The 23,779-nt window shown below is 40.0% G+C and overlaps 1 protein-coding gene across 1 annotated transcript in view; it reads left to right on the top strand.

Annotated features, from left to right (window-relative positions):
* The window catches only part of polrmt (polymerase (RNA) mitochondrial (DNA directed)), a 37,929-nt gene extending 14,788 nt beyond the window's left edge, over positions 1–23,141 (top strand). The window contains exons 10-21 of the mRNA XM_026305125.1: positions 1,139–1,924; positions 2,133–2,255; positions 4,182–4,304; positions 5,109–5,288; positions 6,376–6,462; positions 8,186–8,299; positions 13,755–13,807; positions 16,591–16,689; positions 16,896–16,968; positions 18,196–18,287; positions 19,962–20,035; positions 22,700–23,141. Of these exons, the coding sequence (XP_026160910.1) occupies positions 1,139–1,924; positions 2,133–2,255; positions 4,182–4,304; positions 5,109–5,288; positions 6,376–6,462; positions 8,186–8,299; positions 13,755–13,807; positions 16,591–16,689; positions 16,896–16,968; positions 18,196–18,287; positions 19,962–20,035; positions 22,700–22,749 (1,854 nt within the window). The 3' untranslated portion in view covers positions 22,750–23,141. The remainder of the gene's footprint in view (positions 1–1,138; positions 1,925–2,132; positions 2,256–4,181; positions 4,305–5,108; positions 5,289–6,375; positions 6,463–8,185; positions 8,300–13,754; positions 13,808–16,590; positions 16,690–16,895; positions 16,969–18,195; positions 18,288–19,961; positions 20,036–22,699) is intronic.
* Positions 23,142–23,779: the final 638 nt, after the last annotated feature.

Raw genomic sequence — 23,779 nt, 5'->3', positions numbered from 1 at the left:
TGGATTAGATGGATCAATTAAAGTTTAGGTAGTGGTGGGTTTTATCAGTAAGGAAAGAACCATTGCGAAACAGAAACAAATAGAAAACACACACACACACAGAAGCCTTCATTTCAGAAGCACACGATTTCTGTCACTTTAATGCTGGCTACCTTGAACACTTGAGCACCCTCCTATCCAGCGTGAAGCTCCAAAAACTGTGAATTATAAAACCTTTTCCAGTTGAGTAAGATGAATGGGTTCCAGGCTAATCCCTTTTTTAGTGTTCTCTTAATTGGTTTGCTGATTTACTGCCATGGGACCCTGCAGGAGGGTGAAGCAGCCATGTCAGCAGAGAGAAGCAGAAAAGGGGGAGAGAGAGGATTGTGGATCTCTTGACCTAAATGCACTCTGACAAAGTGATATACCACGGAACAATTTTATTATTGTGCATTTCATATTCCTCCATTTCTCCCCTGTTTATCTAGTATTCTCCTTTTTTTCTGTCTTAGAGGTTAGCCCATCAGGGGAGCATCCTAATGATTTTACAGCACAGCGTGACAGTCTGACTCATGCAATCGATGTTGAGGTGTTTTTAATTTTTTGTCAGGCTACTGTATTTCTTCCTAATGACGGTCTTTTGTCCAGGCCTACATGCTGTAGGTGTGGTGAATTACAACTAGGACACAATAAGCAAAAGTTTATTTCAAGCAGTTAACCAACTGCTCCTCTGCCACAAACAAGTATTCTCCATAATTAAAAAAAAAAATTGAAAAAGATCTACCAGATGATAAGCTGTAGTGTGTAAATGACTTTCTGGTGAACACTTTCAATAAAATGAAGATGAGAAATATGGTTTACCCTGGTTGTTTTGGATATATACTGTGCAGCAGTTGTTCATTGTTCTTAGCAGCAGTGATTTAAACTGCTGTTAAACAGATGTCTGTATTTATAACTCATCTTCTGTTATGTATTTTATCAGAATTACACTCAAACTAAATTCTACTGTCATGATTAACACTGACCTGATTTGTTGCAGAACAGATCACTGTTATTTGATATTGTTTATATTATGTATTAACAGAATCAAAAGTTTGACAGAAGTCATCTGCCCATTTGTGGTTTCTAATTGGATTTTTCATGAAATTGTACCCATCAGGTCGGCTTTATCAAACCACACCCCATCCTGACTCAGATGCAGCAGGAAGCCATGGAGACCAAGCTGACCTTTGACTCCTATGTGATGCCAATGCTGTGCCCTCCTGTGCCATGGATTTCTGTAAAGTTTGGTACCTACTTGCTCACACCGACTAAGATGATGCGCACAGTGGATGGGGCCACGCAACATGACATCTTGTTGGAGAAATGCCAAAACCTCCAAGCAGTCATGGACTCTCTCAACCAGCTGGGCAACTGCGCCTGGAGAATTAACAAACCCTTGTTGGATATTATCATCTCAATTTTCAATGATCGGGGTAGTGATAAGCTAGACATCCCGCCTCCGTTGTCAGAGGCTCCCAAAATACCCCACTTCAACCCCCAAGATCCCACGTACACTGCTACTGAAAAGGCCCACATGAAAAGAGAGGTGATTAATGCAAAAAAGAAATGCAGTGAGATGCATAGTCTGCGTATGGATGCACTCTATAAACTCTCTATTGCCAACTACATGCGGGATGAGATTTTCTGGTTCCCTCACAACATGGACTTCCGTGGCCGTACTTATCCCTGTCCTCCATACTTTAATCACCTTGGAAGTGATGTTACTCGGGCTATCCTTGTGTTTGCAGAGGGGAAGCCCCTCGGTCCCAAAGGCCTGGACTGGCTAAAGATCCACTTAGTCAATCTGACAGGGTTAAAGAAGAGGAGCTCTCTACAAGGACGGTTGGAGTACGCCAACACAATAATGGAGGACATATTGGACTCTGCCGACAGCCCTCTAAACGTGAGTCTGTCTTTATTGAATTTTTTAGATCATTGATGGCTCAGTCCAAAAATACAAGCATTTCTTGTTTAGTCAGTGATAATATCTACACATCGTTATTTAGTATAAATACATATGAATAACAGTTAAAAAACAAAGTCAAAATTATTTTATGGCAGTGTTTAGATGTGCAGGATAATGTGCCATGTGCTTGTATTTGTTTTGTCAGGGGAAGAAGTGGTGGATGAACGCAGATGAACCTTGGCAGGCTCTGGCCTGCTGCATGGAGATAGCCAACGCTATCAGATCTCCAGATCCAACACAGTGCATCTCTCATTTTCCTGTTCATCAGGTACTATTAAGCACTTTCAGAATTATTTACTGTTTACAGAGTTGCACACATGTATTTCACACATCAATTCAATATTCAATATTTCAATCTCCTACTAGTGTGTTAAGACATTTTATTAAAAATGTAAAAAAATGTAAATAAATTTTTCACTCAGGTAAAACAGATGAAAATATAACTGATTACAGAATATTATTTGCCAACACTTCAGGTCAATTTCAGGAACAGTCCATAGCCTCCTAAAAATAGCATGCCACTCAGGTCAGGTTTTCTAGTGCTGGTGTAGAGGGCACATCAAAGTTAACAAGCCAGTACCTTCTGAGACAGCTTAGGCCTGTTTCATCCGTCATAAACTGGTCACGCTGATCTAACAGACCAGACCACAGCTTAAGCTGTCCTGTATTGAAATCTAGTCTTTAGACCACAGCTTTTACTAACACAAACCAAAACAAAGACATAGTGTCAGTGTTGCATGTATTTCTGCTCCATTAATAATCAGCCCATAAATTGTGCAGCCTTCTGTCAGGAATTCATTGATTTCTGCTTTTAAACACAATCTGTGGCTTTTATAATGTAATGCAGCATAGTCAGAACTGCAAACCCTTGTTAAAAGCCTTGATATAGCATAACTTTTATTTTGCACTTGAGACTTGAATTTCTCAGTGTTATTTTTACTAATACACATTTTGTATTCTGTAACTTTTTTGAATGATTAATGCTAATTAGATTAAAGTTATTAAAATTGTCAGGGCAAGTTCCATTAAGGAGCACCAATAAAATGATTGGATGTAATTTTCCTGACCCCAGGCATCAGGCACTTTCAAAAGAATAAAACAAAAGGATGGCTGCACAATGGTTTAGTGGTTAGGACTAGTGCCTCTCAGCAACACGTTTCAGGGCTGGAATCCAGTTCGGCCCTGGGGTCTTTCTGTGTGGAGCTTGCATGTTCCTCCCCGTGCCAGTGTGGTTTTCTCCAGATACTCCGGCTTCCTCCCACAGTCCAAAGACATGCAAGCTGGGGTCGAATTGACTCTATATGTCCGCAGGTTTGAGAGATTGTCTGTCTCTGTGTGTCAGCCCTGTTATAGACTGGTGATCTGTCCACAATGTACCTCACCTCTCTCCCAGTGTTAGCTGGGATTGGGTGTAGCCCCCACCGCTACCCTAAATTGGACTAAGCAGAAGAGGAAATGGATGAATAGATTAAGACCAAAATATCCTGTGGGGGCACAGAACAGTATTAGACGACTGTTAGATTTAGACAGAAATAAGTGTAATCGTTCTGGCTCAAATAAATTAGCACCAGCTGTTTTTAAAAGAATATTGCTGCAAGGGTTTCAGTCAGTGCCACATTGAACTGCAGGAACTTAAGATGAAAATTGTCCTCTAGGCTAAATCTGACACTGTTGCATCAAATTGATGTTCATTAATGTCAATTGTCTGGATATACAGATAAATACATATTATAAACTAAAGGGTCTGCTCAGTAGGAGCGAATTTGTATGGCCTTTAGTTGCAGCTCCAGCACTTAACTGTCACATAATCTCACCAGAGGACTAGAGAGAAAAATGATCGGGGCCATGGAAAAGCATTTAGAGCAAAATTCACTGTGTCGCTTTGGAATAATAGATATGGCTATATTTTATGAACAGCCATTGTCATATCTTTTTTTCTCATTAAGAAAAGAGAACTACTGCTTGTGTATTTAATCTTTTACCTTTCTTTTTGCTTTCTCGTTTTTTTGCACCACTTTCTTTGTTGTTCTCAGTCAGTTCAGGTGTCTTTAGATAATCTGATGCGGTCTCATCGATCCTTAACCCTTATTTTGCTGCCATCTTCCAATCTTATTTCTGTAATTCTTACGCTGTCGCAGTTCTGTCCTCCTCCACATCAGTGCTGTAATTTTACTTTTTTCTACCTGTCCTCCAGGATGGTTCCTGTAATGGTCTCCAGCACTACGCTGCTCTAGGCCGAGATGTTATCGGTGCGACATCAGTCAACCTTGTGCCCTGTGACATGCCCCAGGATGTGTACAGTGGAGTGGCACAGCAGGTATGGATTACTCAACTTTTGGTTGCAAATCACATTGCACCTGTGCACCTGTTAATATTCAGATTACTTACCGTATCCCATAGTGAGTGACAGACTTTAGCCTTCAGACTGTATTGTGAAGTTTCTCATTGTAGCTGTCATGTTTTATAGTACTTACTGTCACATGCCATACATCAAAGAGCAGTGAGGATAGACTGCCTGCTATATCCAAAGGCTCAGATTTTGTGTGGATGTACAGTAAAGCTATTGAAGGCCCTTGCTGTGAACCTGCATGTTTCTGGGGAGACAGTTTGGAGTTAATTGTAATGTACTGACTCTTCTCTACATGAAAAAAGTTGAAACCTTTCTAGAGAGGTGAGTGTAACTGCAAAGTTCATTATGTAATTGTCAAGGAGTAGGGTGCGGACTCACTAGTATTTCTACCTCTGAGGACTGCAGTTAATTTGAGATGATACTGTAGACAATATCATGCTTGTGAACTAGCAGGGTACCTGGCTAATTGAATCTTGTTTACTCACAGGCATAACCTGTACAATAAAGTGCACAACATCTGAGGCAGAGATTCTTCAATGTTTTAAGATATTTTAGGGACCAAATCTAAAAGAAAAATCAGAGGAAGAAAAGAAAATATTGAGCAGATTAATCAAGAGTTCTTATTAGTTACTGCGCAAGGGAACACACTTCTGCATGAGTTACAGTTTATATACAGTATGTGTGTTTGTGGATAAGCATTAAAATGTCTTCCAAAAAGCACATTTCAAACAGCAGTCGTATGCCTACTTGTCACATGTCCATGTGTTTTAGGTGGAGGAGTTTAGAGCTCGGGATGCAGAGAGTGGTCTCAAGATTGCCCAGGTCCTTGAAGGCTTTATCAGCAGAAAGGTGGTCAAACAGACTGTGATGACTGTGGTGTATGGGGTCACGCGCTATGGGGGACGCCTTCAGATAGAGAAGAGACTGAAGGAGATTGATGAATTCCCCAAGGTACGGTGGAGCAGGGTATTGGTAGTGGGGTTCCCTCACACAGTGTACTGCTTTATTTTTAGTGTGACATGACAGAGTGACCTCTTAGCACAGGATGTCCTCTATATAGAGCTCAAATAGACTCATAATGAAATTCAAGTCTTCTCTACTGTCAGTAGAGAAGACTTGAATAACATGAAATTTCTTCCACTTTCTGCACTTTCATGCATGTACATGAATGCCTTTATCACAGAACTGAACTTGACAGTGGCAGCATACAATATCAGCACATGTGAGCTGCATGGAACAAAAACAAGTTTACTGTAGTGAAGTTAATTTATTTAATATTGCAGTGAAATACAGTATTGCATGATTGTATCAGTGAGATCAAGACAGGAACATAATAATAGCCTATATTTGATATCCGGTACACAGCCACTCCCAATCTATTTTTAGTTAAGAACGACTGCACTTTGTTTGAGCTGGACATAAATGGTCCATTGATGAGCACACCCATTCTGATAAATAACATCAAGGCAGGAGAATGGATGCTTTTAATCTTCTTACATTACTGTATTGCTTATTATCTCCTAAAAGGTATATAGTTCTGTAGAATAGTTAGATTTAGAATTATATATTTATATATATAATATTATATATATATTTGCTGTTTCTTATTTTGATTTTTGCCGATGTACTTGTAACTTGTCTTTTATTTCTTTAAAGCACTTTGAATTACTCTGTGTATGAATTGTGGTGTATAAATAATCTTGCCTTGCCTATTATTGCCTGTGTAGATGGCATCTGTATGATCCTGCTGTATGTATGTCTGCCATCTGACAACCACAGCATTTAGCACAATGCTGTGGTTTTTCTTACACTATTACATAATGAACCTAATTTTTGAATGTGGAATTGGGGGGGTAGGTATAATTGCAACTGATTACAAAGGGATGGGTGGAGGAAGTGAGGAAGAGATTGTATTACTGCATATATGAGAAATTTACCTTTCATAGTGTGACAACCTTTAGCACTAACATTTGCTTTACATATTTGATCCATACAGATGAACTAAAATAAAAGGAAAAACTGTTTGTTGATTTTCCAGGAGCATGTATGGGATGCATCCCATTACCTAGTACGACTGGTTTTCAAAGGCTTAAAAGAGATGTTTACAGGGACGAGAGAGATCCAGGTGAGTTCATTACACCAGCATGAAATCTAACACAAATCTTATTCAACATATAACCGATATATGGTGTGTGTGTGTGTGTGTGAGGGTGTGTGTGTGTGTGTGTGTGTGTGTGTGTGTGTGTGTGTGTGTGTGTGTGTGTGTGTGTGTGTGTGTGCGTGTGTGTGTGTGTGTGTGTGTATATATATTGCACATTTATTTACTCCTTTTCTCTGTGTTCCCAGTGATACAGTATATCTTTACACACATTTGAAAAGCAGACATAATCATACATTATTTTAATTAAACAATTCCAATTCCAATTCATTGCAAGTATATCCTAGGATTTTTAGGATGTGACATTTGTCTTCAGGAAAACATACAATTCAACATATGTGAAGAATAAAGATTCCAATAATTAATAGTAGTTCTAACAAACTGCATATAATTTCATTGCACCTAAATAAACCTTCTATAAAAACTGAAACTGTTTCTTGTAAATAATAATATATTGTTCTTTCTGGGAAACCTTCTAGGTAATTAGTATGAAATAACTGACCTGTGGGGGAAAAAAACTTTGCCCCCATTTCTGACTACTGACCAAACTCCACATATAAGATGTGATTTATTTTTCTTGATGACTAGTTTACCACACTGTTACCCTGGCAACAGCACTCATTCATCACATAGATTTCATTTATAGATTTAGGATGTGCACCTGATAGGGGATTGTATATTATCTCCATGGGCAGAGAGTAGTCTGAGCAGCTAACAGAACCACAACACACTGTTGGTGTTTGTGTCCTTCTGGGGAATGTGCGGGGAGCCCAGTCTGAGATGAATGATTCCCCTCCCCACTATACCCTGGTGCTGACCTGATGCTCTTCGTGTGTGTGTGGTTATGTGTGCATCTGTTGCTTTTATATAGGTCACAGCCTCCTGCATTTGCAGTGATAAGTTGAATTATGAGAAAGAGGCAGTTGATCAATCCTCAGTGCTGTCATCCCAATCTCTCCTACATTCTTTGTACATTTCCCCTTTATTCTGTCATTCCCATCAAACCAATCTCCATTCACTCTTCATCATCCCTCTCTGTCTGCCACTTGTTAGTGAATCTCTCTCTTTGCTGACTTGCTATTCTTATTTCATTGTGCCTGTCCTTATATAGAGAAGTGGTGATGATGAATGGAGCAGTTTTAGGTCAGACTGCTACCTCGAACCACTAGGACACATTTATCTTGCCTAGAGCTCAGTATGCATGTGTCTGTGTGAGGAGGCACCTGTGGGACTTTAACAGGGCTTCCATTCTTGGAGACAAACTGTGCCAGACACTTATGCAAACAGAGCTGTTGCAAAAGCAATTTTTAGGGTAAGCAACAACTTCTCACCTGTTCCTCAGCAAGTTTTCAACAATTGTTTACAGCTCCATGAAGAGCAACTGACACAAATGTGTTGATCCTTTGGGAGGAAATTCCTATTTTTCAGTTTATTGTTCAAATATTGTTACTTTGTACTTATGTTTATATACTGCATAAAGCCTGATTTACTAAATTGTGACCCAGTCTGATCAGACTCACTGATATGAACATGATTACACTGCTCTCAATATAAGCATGCCCAAAACACAACAAATACGCAGATATTCACACTCTTGACTGGCTTCAATTTTTTTTTTTTTTTTTTTAATGAGTAGGTCCCTTAAACCAGTGTGTGCCCTCACTTTACCTCCGCTGGCCATTTGTTGCAGGATTGGCTGACAGAGAGCGCAAGGCTCATCTCCAAGTCTGGCCACACTGTGGAATGGGTGACACCCCTGGGTTTACCGATCATTCAGCCTTACCATCGTACACGCACCCAAGTGGTAAGTGTAAGCATGTGCAGAAGAGCATGGGGGATGCCTTAAAGTCGGTCATATTTGTTTTAATCTGTCAGTGTGTAGGATTGTGTGCTCACAGTTTCACTTGTCATGGTTTGACCAATTGGCAACCTTAGTATTTGAGCTACTTCTGTATTTTAAACTAGTGCAGCTGGCAAAAGAATAAATGTCAGTAGTGTTTACCTGTTATTTTGATGCTAAGTACCACATAAATACATTCTGGATATATACACTATAGTTACATACATTGTGTGATAGACAGCTTAGCCAATTGCACTCCTGTCTACAGACCTCTTTATTTTTATAAATTCACTAGTTGACCTTTCTGATATTTTCTTGTAGTTTTACCTATTTGTCTTCCTCTTCTCTTTGTCTCAAATTTCACAATATTATCAATATGATAAATACTGACCTTTTTATAGCACACACCTTGTCTAGTTTCTGACTCAGAAATCATTTTAATGAGACATTATATTGCTTTGAATCATCGCTTTCACTATAATCATCATTTCAGTGTAGTTGAATGTTATTTCCACTCATATTTCATTGGACTTTGATGGAATTTCTGATGAATCTGTAAATAAATTGGAGAGGCAGGTTCACCGTGGGCATACAGTAGGCCAGACCTCATGTGTACTGAATATTTACACATAAATTTAAGAGGACTAAGAACAGCCACTCTACTAATAGCTGTCAGCTTATAAAACGCTATAAATCTTTGTCATTCATTGCCTTTTTTTTTTTCACTGAGAGCAAGCTGTTGTCGTACCCCAACCAGCTCACAAATGTTGCTCCACTCATTGTGGTCTGGCAAGGCACAATTAGCATTTGCTTGAATAAGGTGTACTGCCAGTGTGCTTAGTCCAAATGACTGTGAATGCAATTTGATCTGTCTTTTTGTAGCTGATAGTGGCAACTGCTCTTCTTGACTTGAAAACGAACATGACTGGTTGCAGTTGCCATTCTGTGGTCAGTTCAGGGTTTGAATGCAGCTGTAGGATCTCTAACTGGGAAAAATAATGTAAGACTTTTCTAGGCATAGCCTAGACTGGCAGAATGCCTGACTGGCAACCTTTTCTCCAGACTAGTATCAAAGTAAAAATGAGCTTGTGAGTTCAGTTTGTTTACAATCTCATGCAACTTTTTTCAAATGAACTCCCAATTATTCACTTCTTATATTTGTGAATGCTCTTTAAGTTCACTCATATTTTTTTTTGTTACTTTCGCTACAGGTCCACAGGAAGCCCAGCCCCCTAAAATAATTATTGTCTAAACATCTGTGGGCGTTCTCATTCATCCAGGGCATTATATATATATATATGTACATCTTTCAGTTCTTCAGAACTGAAGAGTCTTCTGGATGAGCAAGTTCAGTTGTCTACTTTAGCGCTTTGGATATTTATTGTCTCAGCATTCTCATATACAGGACCCCCATGTTTAGAAGTGCATCAATGAAGGTGTATTGTGATTACTGTGAGTGGCCCAACTTTCAGTTCAGCCAGTTGTCTGTCACTATACAGATCCTGACAGGTAATATTATGTTCTATATTCTATCTGTGCATAGAGAGAAAAGGCTTGTATGTGTTTAATTATATAAAACCGTGACCTCTATTTTTCTTAAGCTCATTAACTAAGTGAAAGGAGGAGACACATATATAGGTATGCCAAGCACAGGCTGACAGCTAGCTCATGGGCTGGCCCAGCAGGCTACCTGGTCTTTTAGTATGTCATCAAGAAGAAGGTTGGCTTAGGAGGAGAGTGACACCTCATAAGCAGGTGCAAGAGAGCAAGGGTGACAGATGGTGTGTGCCCCGATGGTGCATCTCTCTCTCTGTAGTGTAGTGGGGTTCGTTCCCTTGATTGATCTGTTTTTTTAACATCCTGCGGGGACAAGGTGGCTGATTAGTCTGTGCCTTTTTCAAGGCCTGAAGTTGAATAAATGAATAAATGAAAAGATGGTTTCGTAGATGAATGAGGTTTTAGCTTCAGGTTCATAGCTTTTATTCATTCCCTGGAATAATTCTCTAATCCAGTTGCATCATTGATGTAACAAAAATGAAACTAGCTTGCAGAAAGGTCACCTTTTCTCTGCTTAGCTGGATTAAATTCAATCTTCCTCTCTGCCTCTTAAATCCAAGGCCATGGTGTGTCTGAGGATTGTTAGTAATTAGACTCTAGCTAAAATGGGAAGATGGAACATGATGCACATGTAATAAGTGGGGAGAAAATATCTACAGTAGAGTGATATCAGACTGGACTGTGTGTAGATTTGTGTGCAGCTTTGGTTTTTTGCTTGTAGATGTGCATATCCCAACCTGTGCAGTTGAGTATTTTGCATGGCTGATAGCAGGTGAGGAAATCAGACTGGGCAGGAGTATGTGAATGGAATATAAAAAAAAGGATGATGCTGAACCAGATTTGGAAATACAAACTGTATCAGAGGTCACTCTGGCTCTGATTCCTTGTTTATTTTTCATTCCCCCTACCAGTCACGGTTACAATGAAATCTCCATCTCAGTGGGTGGTGACACAAGAGAATTGTCAGCTGGATTTGACTGGATTTGTGATTTCAGAGCGTGACTAAAAGCTTGTGATTTAGTGTCCTCTATGTGGAAAGAGTCAGTAAGGGTACTTCAGGTTTTGGTGGTAATTAGTGATTTCCCAGGACAGTTGAAGCTTATGTCATTTCTGATTAGTCCAGAACAAAAGACTAAAGTACAGTAATTGCTAGTGGCGATGCAAAAACAGTGCACAGTCAACATTAATAAATAGTTTAACCTGCTTGTTTTGCACCTCTCCATGGTAATATTGTATCCCTTGCTAGCATTTAGCATGTCTTCTTGGTGGTCCTGTCTGGTTGTCTCGATGGGTGTTTTATTTCTCCTTGGAATCATTCAGCATTTCTTTCATTTCATTTTGAATCTCTTGAAAGCCAGGTTGTGTTTCTGTCTAGTGTCTGTGGTTGTTTTGCTTCTCTACTTAGATAATTCTGCTACAGTTTTTGATCATCATGCTCATCTGACAGTTTTGCTCCTGTCTGGTTGTTTTGTCTCTCCTAACCTCCTGGGTAATTGGTTCTGTACTTTCAAATTTAGATCAGTAATCCATCCATGTTACTAATAACAAACCCATGTCCAAAGTTTGAAGACTTCTGTTTCTATTTTACATTTTGATGGGACTACATTTTTTAACAGATACCATGCCCTATCCGCCTTACTGTTCCTTTGTAAAGGAAAAGTTGAAGAACATCTGGGGCCTGTACAGTCAGAACAAGCCTGCTTTTCATTCTAATTCTGAGGAACTACATATCTCTAAATGTCGATGTGATGCCCTCCATGCCTCCTTTTCACTTGGAACTGAAGCAAGCTGTTCCCAGGAGTAGCATGATGTTTCGTTGATCTTGCAGAATCTTGTGGCATTTTGGGGTGAAATAATGAATGCAGTTTGAGTTTCATTGAGGCCCCTGAGTAAAGTAAAAAAAAAAATTGAAGGTCTGGTCAGAAGGAGATCTGGAAAAGGTCAATGAAAGTGTGGCAAGACTATGGGCTTTGTGGAATGTCTTAGTCTGTCTTTAGGGGAGAAGACATGGTCGAAGAGCAGGTGACTAAGAACAGCACAGAAAAGTGGTGTGTAAAATGTAATGTAAAGTTGTTTTTGCTTGAACAGACGAGATATGTGTTTTAAGCAGTATGTGTTGAATTGGGATTTGGAGTCAGGTCGTGTACAGACATCATACAAGTACAGTATGTGTTACAATAAACAGGAGTGCAGCGTATGTTGGTGACCTCGTTTATACCGTGGCAGTTCATTACTCACATCAAAGGTAAGCTTAGTGTCTCTCTCTCTCCCTCCAAGCCCCTTTTTCTTTTCTTTTTTTTTTATATCTACAGCTCATCAGGTAAGGTAGAGGGGGCACCCACCTTGACGCTCAGATGAATGAGACCTTGGGCAAAATGGATCAATTTAAATTAAGTTAAATGCCTAACACAAGTGTGAAAAATGTATAAGGGTCTTGATACTTTCTAAAGCCGCTGTAGTTTAGTTGAAATTGCAAAACATGGATCAAAGCTCCTACACATCAGCGAAAAAACAAAAAGAAAATGTGTTTAGGCAGAGTAAGAGATGTGGAGCCACTTAGACACAGTAATGTAGGCTGAATGCAAGTGAAATTATGCACTTGTGCACACTTATGCAATGTACTCACTTTAGGACAAGTCATAAGCCAGTCATATCTCTTTCCTGATAGCAGCTCATTGTTACGCCTGGGTGGTAACACTGGGAAAGGGTTCTTTCCCTGAACCCTGGGAGAAGAATGTCCTTCCACAGACGCCTTTGGTCTGGATAACTATATGAAACTCTTTGAGTTATGGGAGATTACATTAAGAACATTTTCCATTAAGTCCCACTGTCAGTGAAGGCTTGGAGGTGGGTCTTAGAGTGGCACCTAATTTTAATGAGCTGAAATTTTATGACATGCTCTTTGTATGGTTTTTTTTTTTAATGTGTCACTATGAACTAAATCTGTTTTGATACACAACAGTGAGAACATAAAGAAAAAACATAGAAACTGATAATACAATTATAAACAGTGGCATATAATAGGAAGAACATGGGTAAAAACAAGTGCAATGACCTACTACTGCACACTGAATTGAGTTTGTAAGAGGAGAGTGGAATGAAGCTAAGCTTAAAGATCATCTGCAGCACAAAACTGAAAAGAGGAGCGACCAAAGGAGGTACGGGCTTTAGGTGTGAAGAGATGGATGAAGCTACTAGAACACAGACTGTAATTTGTGATGTGAATATTAGGAATTGCCTGTAGATATGACACATTTTTCCCCAATGAGAGCTTTGTAAATGAACAGAATCCAATGAGTGTGTATTGTGAGAATGGAGTGAAAGCTAATTCAATGAAGAATACAGGTTGCAGTGGTGAGTGTTAAATGAACCATTAAAGAGTAACTGGTTTCCAGGCAACAGTGAAATAAAGTCCCCATTTTGTGTAATTGTAGAATATAGAAACCAGTAAAGTGATCAGAATGTGCTGGGCATCATGAGGTGTGCACTGTGGAGTGCTCACTCACCCAGAAGTTTAACCTACACAACAAAATGTTAACCCAAGAATAATTACCATGTGTGATGAACTCTTACAGTACTGTACCTCATTTTGGCCGTACACATCAGCTCTATATCCTGGTTTGGGTTGCATGCCATGTTTTATATGGACATAATTTAATTTTTGCTATTTTGATAACCTTTGCGATGTTGACTAGAATCTGAGACTAGTGGGATAGTGGTGGTAAGTGATATGAGCTGTTTTAATCTTTTTATTTTGATAGGATTGATTTATGTCTGCAGTTATGTCTGGTCCTCAAGTTACTACCATCATCATCCTGATGCAAGTGAAATCAACAACTTTTTTGTTGTTTTATCTCTCTAGCTGAAGAGTACCATGCAACATATCAACCTCCAAATCAGCCATGACACCAAAGAGTAAGTCCTTCTGCAGCTGACTTATTTTTCTTTCACTCTCGTGTTAACTGACCCACAGCAGACATAATGTTACCACTTAATTCTCGACACTCATTGACATTTCATGCTGAAATGCCACAAGTTAGTCTGATATGACTGATTTCAAAAAAGGACAAGGGATAGCCGGTGAGATAAATTGTGCTTACAGCAGATCTTACATTTTGTTTGAGTTTGAGCAGGCACAAGTTTTAAAATGTAGCTTCAGACGCCTCGCCAACTTTCTATTCAGCTTTTAAAGGTGGATGAAAGTACAAAGTAGAGCTCTCGAGGCAATTAGCTTACATTTTCATGTACTGTCTCCAAAAGCGCTGTCTCCAGTGGTTATTTTGACTAATTGTCTACTCAGACTCAGACGTAGCTCTGCATTTGTCAGAAAGTAGGAAATGCCATCAGAAGTTTGTGGAGACTGAAAGCACAGTTTTAACCTACCAATTTTATTGTAATAAGTTTAACTGAGCCCTTTCTAATTAAAATATTTCAAAAATGTAATTAGTGCTGCTTTGTCAGGAGCCATCATGTAGGAATGCATTAAAAAATGAAGAAATGGGATCATGTTCAGAAATGTCTGAGGATCATGACAACAAATGCAGCAATAAATGTGAAAAATAGTGAACAATGAATTCCATTTTTAGAAGTACTTATATTGTAATTCAGCTTAATTCAGATCAATAGTGAAAACACTACTTAACATAATCATCTAAAGTAGGATTTCCACCTTGTATAAATGACTTATAGACCTCAATATGCAATATGCATTTACTCATAGAGAAGTTATAGCCTGTAGTGCCAATAGTCTGTCAGAGTAGGTGGAGATTCAAGGTGAATGAAGGCAAAACATTTCATCTATCATTGTTGTATTGCACCTCCCTTTGCACCCATGTTTGGCAGAAAAGGAATTTGTCTGCCCTTTTAGGGTAAATGAAGGCCATGCTTTGCAGCTGAATTAGAACATTTTTCAGTGTGTCAAAAAAGAAAAATATTTAGATGGTTCAAGAAAAGCAGACAGAAGAAACATGCTGGCAAAAACAGAAGAAAGTGGAGTGAGAATGTTGCATACAGTGATGTCAAAGACTGACAGCCATCCTCATCAGTCTGATATCAGCAGTATGTCATAGACCTACCATGAATATTGATACATCAGCCAAACCTGAGGGATGGATGGAGGAATGTAAAGAGGGCAAGGTGGCCCTTAGAAAGGCTGACTTCTCCAAAACTTGAAATTTGCTGTCAAAGAAAGCACTATCAGGCATTCTGAGCAAAACTTGACACAATTGCTACAACTTTTCCTTCCACAGAGCCACACATGCCCTGAAATAAGATCACCCACAATTGCACTTAGTGTAATTAAAGATCCTAAAATACTTATCCAACATTAAAGTATGTAAATAACGGCACAGATGGCACAGGAACTGCCTTCAATTTCCTTGCTTTTTTCTCTGTCCATGTCACACTGATTAGCCAAGCCATTAAAAACTGCAGAAGAAAAAATAAATGCAAAGGTCTTTGCTAACTTTTAGTGTCACTTGTGATATGAAGGGAACCCCCTATAAGGAGAGCAGTCATGCTGTAGCTTGCAGTGGTTGCTAACCCTTAGAGTCCTGACTGTGCACCCTTCCAGCCTGTCAGGCCTGGTGGACTCAAAGGTGACATTTTTATTTTGTGTGTGCATGTAGGTGTGAGACAAAGGAAGAGGAAAAAGAAAAACACCTTGTTGTTCTAAACGCTGCTAGCCGAGTATGCAAAACATTTTCCAGGAATCTTGTTTTTGTTCAGCTCAAGTCCTGATAAAAGTCTAACATTTCCAGGCCAAAAATAAAACAGACAGAAGGAAAACAAGAATGACAGGCGTGGTGTAAGTGTGTGTGTGTGTTTGTGTTTGTGTGTTAGCTTTGGGTTCAGCCCAGGCTCTCTCCACTCTGCCTGCATTTCCATTAGAAGAGCGTTCTGGTCTGTGGCAGAGGATTTGAATGGCACAGGCTCAGGGGTAATGGGAACATGGGGATGCAGATTGGCAGGATTTTTTTTTTTTCTTCACTGCCAGGTCCATCATCATTAGTGGCAACATTGCTTTTATATTACCTTGTGCCATTTCTTTTACATGAGTTCTATATTTGTACACTCGCATTTTAAACATTGTTTGTATGGCGCGGACCCCGGGAGTCCCCTGAGGTTATATAGAGAATAAAACCAGTGAAATCCATGACACAGGCCTTCAAAGCAGACATTTTGACTTGTCGAAGCAGGAAAAACACAGGCGTTATATTAATGATGCAGCCTTTAGTTATATTTTAATGGCACTGAGGCTTTCCCTTTGCATGTAATATTTTGGTGGCTATATTTTTGGCAAATGCCCATGCATGTTGATGCTTAGTAAGAGTTTTGCTGTAGTGTAAAATACAGTTTGAGCAAATTGCAGTTTGTTGCAATTATTTCTCAAATTATATATTGTTACATGCAACAACACAGTTGCATTGTGTGTAGTGTATTTACTGCATGTTACCAGGCTGAAAAACATGAGATAACTAAACTCCTTTCCAAGTAGTGCACAGACACAAAAGAAATCAAAGCATAAAACAGCTGATGGTTTCCCTGGGAATTATCAGCACGGTTCATAATGAGGCCACTTCAGACTTGTGAGACAGCTTGGCTGAAACATCTTGTTGTGTTAGAGAACACCCAGGTACAGCAAAGATAAGAACGTACAGGACTACTTTTATGCATCTGTACTTTCTGTCTCTTTTCAGGAGGCCAGACACGGTTAAACAGAAGAATGCCTTCCCACCGAATTTCATCCACTCTCTGGACTCCACACACATGATGCTGACTGCTCTCCACTGCTACAGGTACAGAAAGTTTATTGAGCAAGTAACCTTTCATCCGAATCCAGTTGTCACCTCTGATAGGCATTATACGATATGCTTTATAAGCCAATTTCACAGAATTGGCATCTTGACAGGTGTGACAGCAAGAATCACCTCTGAAATACATTTCTTTTATCTTTTTCCTCTGGTTTTAATTCCTGCACATGGACTCGCTCCTCTCCTTTCAGTGCTGGTCTGACATTCGTCTCGGTTCACGACTGTTTCTGGACTCATGCCCTCACTGTGGACACTATGAACAAGGTATTACATTACAGCAGTCTTTTTTACTGCCTCCTGTCCAGATTCTTCCAACATTTCTTGTCCTTGTCATCCTTTCACAGCTGTTTCCATCCTGTCTGATCAGATATCATTGGGGTTTTGTATTCTACTCTTTTTGCTGATTAATTGAAGCTAAGGGTGGAATTGCACGGAGGGGCTGGCTCATATGACCCGTGCATCAGTTTATTTCAGAACAGAAGAATGATAGTATGTTTTTGAGAGGGCTAAGCTTCTACTTGTACATTGGACGCTGCCAACAAAAACAGTTTGTGTAGGATTGCTCCTGCAGCTGTTAATGTAGAAGCATCAGCTTTGCAATGCCTGTGAAACAAACATTATACCTTTGCTGCTTCATACATTGTTAATCTGCTGGGGGCAGGCAGCACCGTCTGACACAGCCTGTTGTGCTAATAACTGTCTGTCCCTGTCTGCTGAAACCAACTTGTCAAGCTCAGACTGAGACAGTGTAGAATAAAATGGACCATATTACCATAAAGCCCCAGTTTTCTGTAGATATAGCTTCAGAGTGCAGCCAGTTTTGTGTTCACCCAATCTCAGAGGAACCAATGAAGCAATTCCCTCTCAGTCCATTTATTCTCTCTCATATTCTCTTGATGTGTCAGTGTATGCCTTCCTCATTATATAGGTAACTGAACAGACAGCAGGGAGGAGATATTCAATATCTTAGGCACATGAAGTAGGGTCTTATTTCAATGGTAATAGATTCTGTCTTCATTTTTCATCCACCCATTTTCTGAACTACCCATCGTTTGGTTTTACTTTCTGTTTCTAAATCTCCATAATGGCCATACAAGCTATCCTTCCATTATAGCAGTGTGTTTTCCAAGCCCTTGCTTATTGCGTAGCTTTGAATATTTGTGAATCTGAAACCCATCTGTGTCATAGGGATGATCCTGATAACTGATAACACTAGACACTAAAATTCAGTTTTTCCCATCAGATTTGACACAAACTATTTTTGAAGCAGGATATGCAGACAAGGCACTGTTGTTAAACTGCAGGGTCCATTTGCTGCATTGGGGATGGACTAGTGCTGCTTCTTTCTCTTCTCTTTCTGTCCTCTTCAATTCTTCTCCATCATGTCTCCATCCATCTTTTAGCTGGTCAACAAGCAGTGCAGTCTGGGTAACTTGTCAGTCAAGTGTAACTCAGAGAACACTTCTCTCTGCCTCTTCTTTCCCCTTCCAGATCTGTCGGGAACAGTTTGTCGCCCTGCACAGCCAACCAATCCTTAAAGAGCTGTCCAACTTCCTGCAACACAAATACTGCACCGGGCTCAAGTGAGTTTACAGACCTGCATGCAGGAAGACATTATGGCACAGACATACACAGGTCTCAGGAGCAGCTCTGGTTGTTCATCAAGCAGCAATAAGTATCGCCTCCATGCTTTAATGGCATGTTTCATTTAGGGCCAAATACTTAATGTCATACACTGTTTACATTTGAGACCCACATTCCAATCGGCAAGAGCGGGGTGGTCGGGACCTGGGTCGGGAATTGCGGAAGTGAAACGGGAATAGGACGGAAGTTAAGCGGCAACAGGTCGAGAGTGAGTCAGGAGAGAAAATGTCACTGCCGCTTTCTCTCGATCATTGTTTGACTCACGATCTATTCCCGTTTACGTCAGTACAACGTGCCCCGTGAGGTGGTCGCCGGCAGCGCATCTTGTATGATGCCAACGTGACTACAGCGTCAGTGATCGGCTAAAAACGGGGCCTAGACGTGAATTGAACGGCAACTGACTCGGGGTTTAACCGTGTATGTTTTGTAAGTTAAGCATTTTGGTCGTAGGTGGAACGTGATTGAAGCGTAAGTAATGCGTAAATGGTTTATCCATGAAATGTCTCCCGACTGCGTCCGACCTGAGTCTGGAGAGAACCGCGAGGAGCGTGAACAGGTCCTGAGTCTGCGGGTCGTATCGAGATATTTTGCGACAGTGATATATTCATTCATTCTTTTACACTTTGTTTGCGACAGTGATATATTCATTCATTCTTTTGCACTTTGTTAGCGCCATCAACAATCTGTCTGTCTGTTAGTACGATTGGTTTTTGTCTGGTTGACGTTATGGTACAGCCAAACACTAATATACACTAAACATGTCACGTTACATACAGTGTGAAACAGTCCAAACACAAAGAGCACACACACACACACATATATATATATAGGACGTCATAACACTGTGCAAGTTTTATTAGTGTGCTGAAGTTTTTACTTGTATGTGGCATCAGCTCTAAATTGAAAATTTTTTTCTGCCTCTCTCTCTCGGTGTATCTGTTTTCCTGTCCTCCGGCTGAGTTATGCTCATCATCTAACTGTGTTTTTCTGTTTTTTGGATAATTGGACACCTTTACAGCCTTTACTCCACAGCAGCCCTCACCTTCTTTGTATTTCTTTCACATTTCTATTCCCTAAAACTCACAAATACATAATTCAGTCTAGCAAACACCAGAGAGAAGGACATGAGGGACCCCAAAGACACGTTGGGCTGCTTCACTTGTCGCAATATATAACTGAATAGATTTTTCCTTTGGTGGCATTTTTCCAAAAGTCCCTTCTTGAGTGAAAAATGTGTTTTACTTATTGTTCTTCACTTGGACATTTAACCTTCACTGTGTTGAATGATGGAAGTGCAACACTTGAAGGCTGTTTCTGTCTCACTTTAGGATGTGCACTGACTAGCAGAGTTTTGTGACATCACAACTAGTTTGCAAAGCAGTTGTGGGCCTTACACAAGCATGATGTCACTGACTTGTTTTTAGTATAAACTTGGAAAATAAAACAAATGCATGATCAAAGATTAGATTTTGGAATGAGGCAGAAACATTTGTGCTTTTGGGGCTAAAATTCTTTGAAAGTCTAGTTCCCTTTGACTTTGACTGCTCTAGACACACATGGTCTTATGCAACTTACTGAAGTTTTAACTGTTTATTCTTCCCATTCTGTGGCAGACCTGAGGCCAAGAACAAGAAGTACCAGGAGTACAGGAGGCTGATGCTGCTGCTGGCCAAAGTGCCCCAGACAGGTCAGTTTGGATGCAGCTCACTGGCTTCCAAGCACTTGGCTTTTCTGAGGCTATCGTTTGTGTGCGTGTGTGTGTGTGTGTGTGTGTACATGTCTTTCTATGGTTGTGTGGACACGTCCTACTCTACCACCTTTGTGAGGACATTTGACTCGTCCTCACAACTTCAAATGGTTCTTTGAAGGTTAAGACATTGTTTTAGGGTTAGGGATAGAATTAGGTATAGGTTGGGGTTAGGGTTTAAAGTATACGAGTGTCTAACTAATTACAGTGAGACATGACTGTGTGTGTGTGTCTGTGCCGACATGCATGGTGCTGTTTTTCTTAATTGGGTAGTAGAAGACTAGTATGTCCTGAAGCAACTGGCCACTGATAGGAATGTTCTTAAATTGGGTTCTTGCACAATCATGCACTTTGTATCCTGTTTTCTAAATGACTAATGTGTTTTGTGATTCTGGCACAGGAGACAGTAGCACAACCACAGACATGGTTTGGAAATTGTTGTCCTTTGTTTTTTGTACATTTATCCTTTTATCTTGTTGTTTAGGGGCCTGTGTTACCAGACATTGTATTCTGCTTGCTGATTCTGAGACGAAAAGCCATTGAGTTTGGCCAAAATCCAATGTTCAGCTTATGTCATGAGTGGTGTATTCATGTCTGCCTGCATGGCCACTAGCACACCCAGAATCCCCTGCTTCCCTTTGACACCACTGCAAGTGTCTGTCTATTGTTGTCCACTCTGGAGGTGTCATACAGAGGAGCATCTCTGTCAGTCAGGTGGATGGAGACTTTGCTGTTATGTAAGGTCTCACTCCATCTCCATCTGTACACTTACTGTCTGCTTGGCACAGACAGCTGGGTTGCATAAATTGATTACTGTTAATTGCGTCCCTCCTCTACATAATCAGCTTATGTGCCTGAGACTAGTCAGGTGCACTCCTGAACGGTGTGCATGTAGGTACATGTGTGTTCCTGAATGTCCACTGTGTATTCATTGTTCAATATGATACACCTACAATCCATTATAATCATTATAATCTTCACTATGACTGTGTGTAATCCAGCAAGAGTTGGAATGAATAAAGTGCATTTATGACCACAGACCTGATGGAAAAAGGCTGGAAAGAACACAGAATAACATAGATGTTGTAGTTTGACTTTGCACTAGCTATTTGTGAGGGACAGTAAATTGTGTAAGTTATTTGCTGTACTTGTGACCTTCTTCCATTCAGGTTTAAATAGAGATGTTTTATTTTCATTTGGTACTACAGAGGCTGCACAGTTGGTAGGGCTCAAAGCAGTCATCAATGTGGTCAAGAAACATGTCTTTTCTTTAGTACATTATCTGCCATCAGTGTTCAGGACATCATGTCACGGTACCACCTGTCTGTTGTGATTACATATTATTCTTTCACAAAAAACTTATGGAAAATACATAGTAGTAAACTACAATAACAGAATTTGTGGAGTAGATTGAAGCTTGAAGCTGCTTGCACTGAGGATTAGCATTTTAATGAGCCACAACTGTTTTATGGCAGATTTTCATATAATATCACTCACAAACACAAAAACATACATGATAGTTAGTTTAGTTAGTTAATTTATCAGTTTAAGCACTGATGGCAACATTTAACTACAACTTTTTGCATTTTTTGCTTTTTATATCTGTGCCTCAATAATTCATAGCAGCTCCTGCTGGTGTTCGCAGCTGTCTGAGAGGGAAGTCACACAAGCCAAAGCACAGAGGACAGGACAGGACCTCATCCAGAGCTAAAATTAGTATTGAAGTAGTATAATAAAGTTCATAGAAAATGTACTAGTTGTATCTGATTTAAAAAATTTAAGTTCATGAGGTTGACCTACTTAAAAAGAGAGAAAAAAAAAACCTTTTTCTTCAACTCTGTCCATGAAGTGAACTCACTTAGAACAAACTGTGTCCTACCTGACCTGAAAATTCTGAGCAATGTCCTTAATTGATCATGCACTGCATTATGGAAAAATTATTTTATTTTTATTGTGCAATAATTGTTCAATTGTTCAGGAAAAATAAATCCTTTGAGATTTACCATCTAATTTTCAAGGAGTCCCATAATTTATAAGCTTGAGTATACATTGCTAGGTAGTGCAAAACCAAAAAAACGCTATTATATCGTTTATTACATATTACCTATACAGTGAGTCTGCATATATAGACACTTTAACCAGCAAATATTTGTCATTTTTGGCTTTTCCTCTAGGGCCACCAGCACTTAAAGCACCCTTCCTAAGTACAGCTCCATAGAGCTGCTAGCGTGATGTATTCTTGACCATACTGTGATTCCATTAAGTCATTACACTGATTTATTATTGAACATCTGACATCACAATCTACTTTAAAAATACTTCCAAGTCTAGTTTGTGTAGTGTGAGTTTAAAGGTAAGGCATGTAAGGAAATGTTTCCTCACATTTATTTATATTATAGAAGAGTCTCAGTCCCTTCTGTTTTTACAGTCCTTTTGTTAATGCTTTGCCAGCTGGTTTTTGCAGCTGGCAAAGCATTAACAAAATCTATCTTGCACTTGTACATATTAATTTGAAGTTCTGTTTATAAGATGCACTGTATGTGATTTATTTTGTGTAACTACTGTCTGAAGACCTAAACTTTCCCTGACACTTTGCCTCTCCAGGTGATTTTGATCTCCAGCAGGTGAAAGAATCCACTTATTTCTTCAGCTGAGAGGCTCGTCAGGCTGAGCCAGTGGAGGAAGATGAATGGATTTGACAGAGAGCAGCAGGGAGGCTGCAGCCCCCAGCGTCTCGTCCGGCTTTGTCCCCCTCAGACATCAGCGTATTGATTCAGCCGCGCCCTGCCTGCCTCCTGATCTACAGGCTGGCTGGATTTGCCGGAGCTGCCGAAGGCTTCATGCGTAGTGAACCTGCCTGATTGACTGGCTAGTCGGCTGATGAAAGGGGGGGGGATCAGCACCGGATAGGAATGTCAAGACTTCAATCAGTGTAAAATACTTCTTATAATGGATGCAGTGAGTGAGTGAGTGAGTGAGTGAGTGAGTGAGTGAGTGAGTGAGTGAGTGAGTGAGTGAGTGAGTGAGTGAGGAGTGAGTGAGTGAGTGAGTGAGTGAGTGAGTGAGTGAGTGAGTGAGTGAGTGAGTGAGTGAGTGAGTGAGTGAGTGAGGGAGGGAGGGAGGGAGGGAGGGAGGGGGAGGGAGGGAGGGAGGGAGGGACCAATGAAGCGAGTGAATAAGCGAGTGTATGTTCATGAGCCTCACAGACTGAATGGTGAATTATGCCAATATCTTCACCACTCAGCAACACTTCTGATGCTCGATAAGACTAAGGAAGACAATACTTACAAACAGTGATTGGTGGTGTGATTGGTTGTGTGTGTGTGTGTGTGTGTGTGTTGTGTGTGTGTACTTCTTCATGCTGTGAAGACCTCCACAGAGCACGGACCCTCTGGTACTGTTCTACCTAATCATCCATCCCATCACCTACTGGATGGAAGGATGTCGTCTGATCTGATGTTCTGACACTTCAACTTTTTCTGAAGACATTTGAAAAAGAAACAACAGATGTACTTTAATAAAAGAGAGATTCAGGACTGTCACAGAAATCTACATTGTACTCTTTTCATTCTTACCTTCTTGGAGTGACTAAGCACTTGACAGTTGTTCTAAAATAAATGTGTTTCTTAAAATGTCTGTTTATTCATGAAATTGTTCAAAGGAACAGCTGGTGTTCTTACTATG

The sequence above is a fragment of the Mastacembelus armatus genome, chromosome 4, assembly GCF_900324485.2.
Source record: "Mastacembelus armatus chromosome 4, fMasArm1.2, whole genome shotgun sequence".
NCBI classification, from domain to species: Eukaryota; Metazoa; Chordata; class Actinopteri; order Synbranchiformes; family Mastacembelidae; genus Mastacembelus; species Mastacembelus armatus.
The sequence above is the reverse complement of the archived record's forward strand: the minus strand, read 5'-3'. Positions and strand labels throughout refer to the sequence as shown.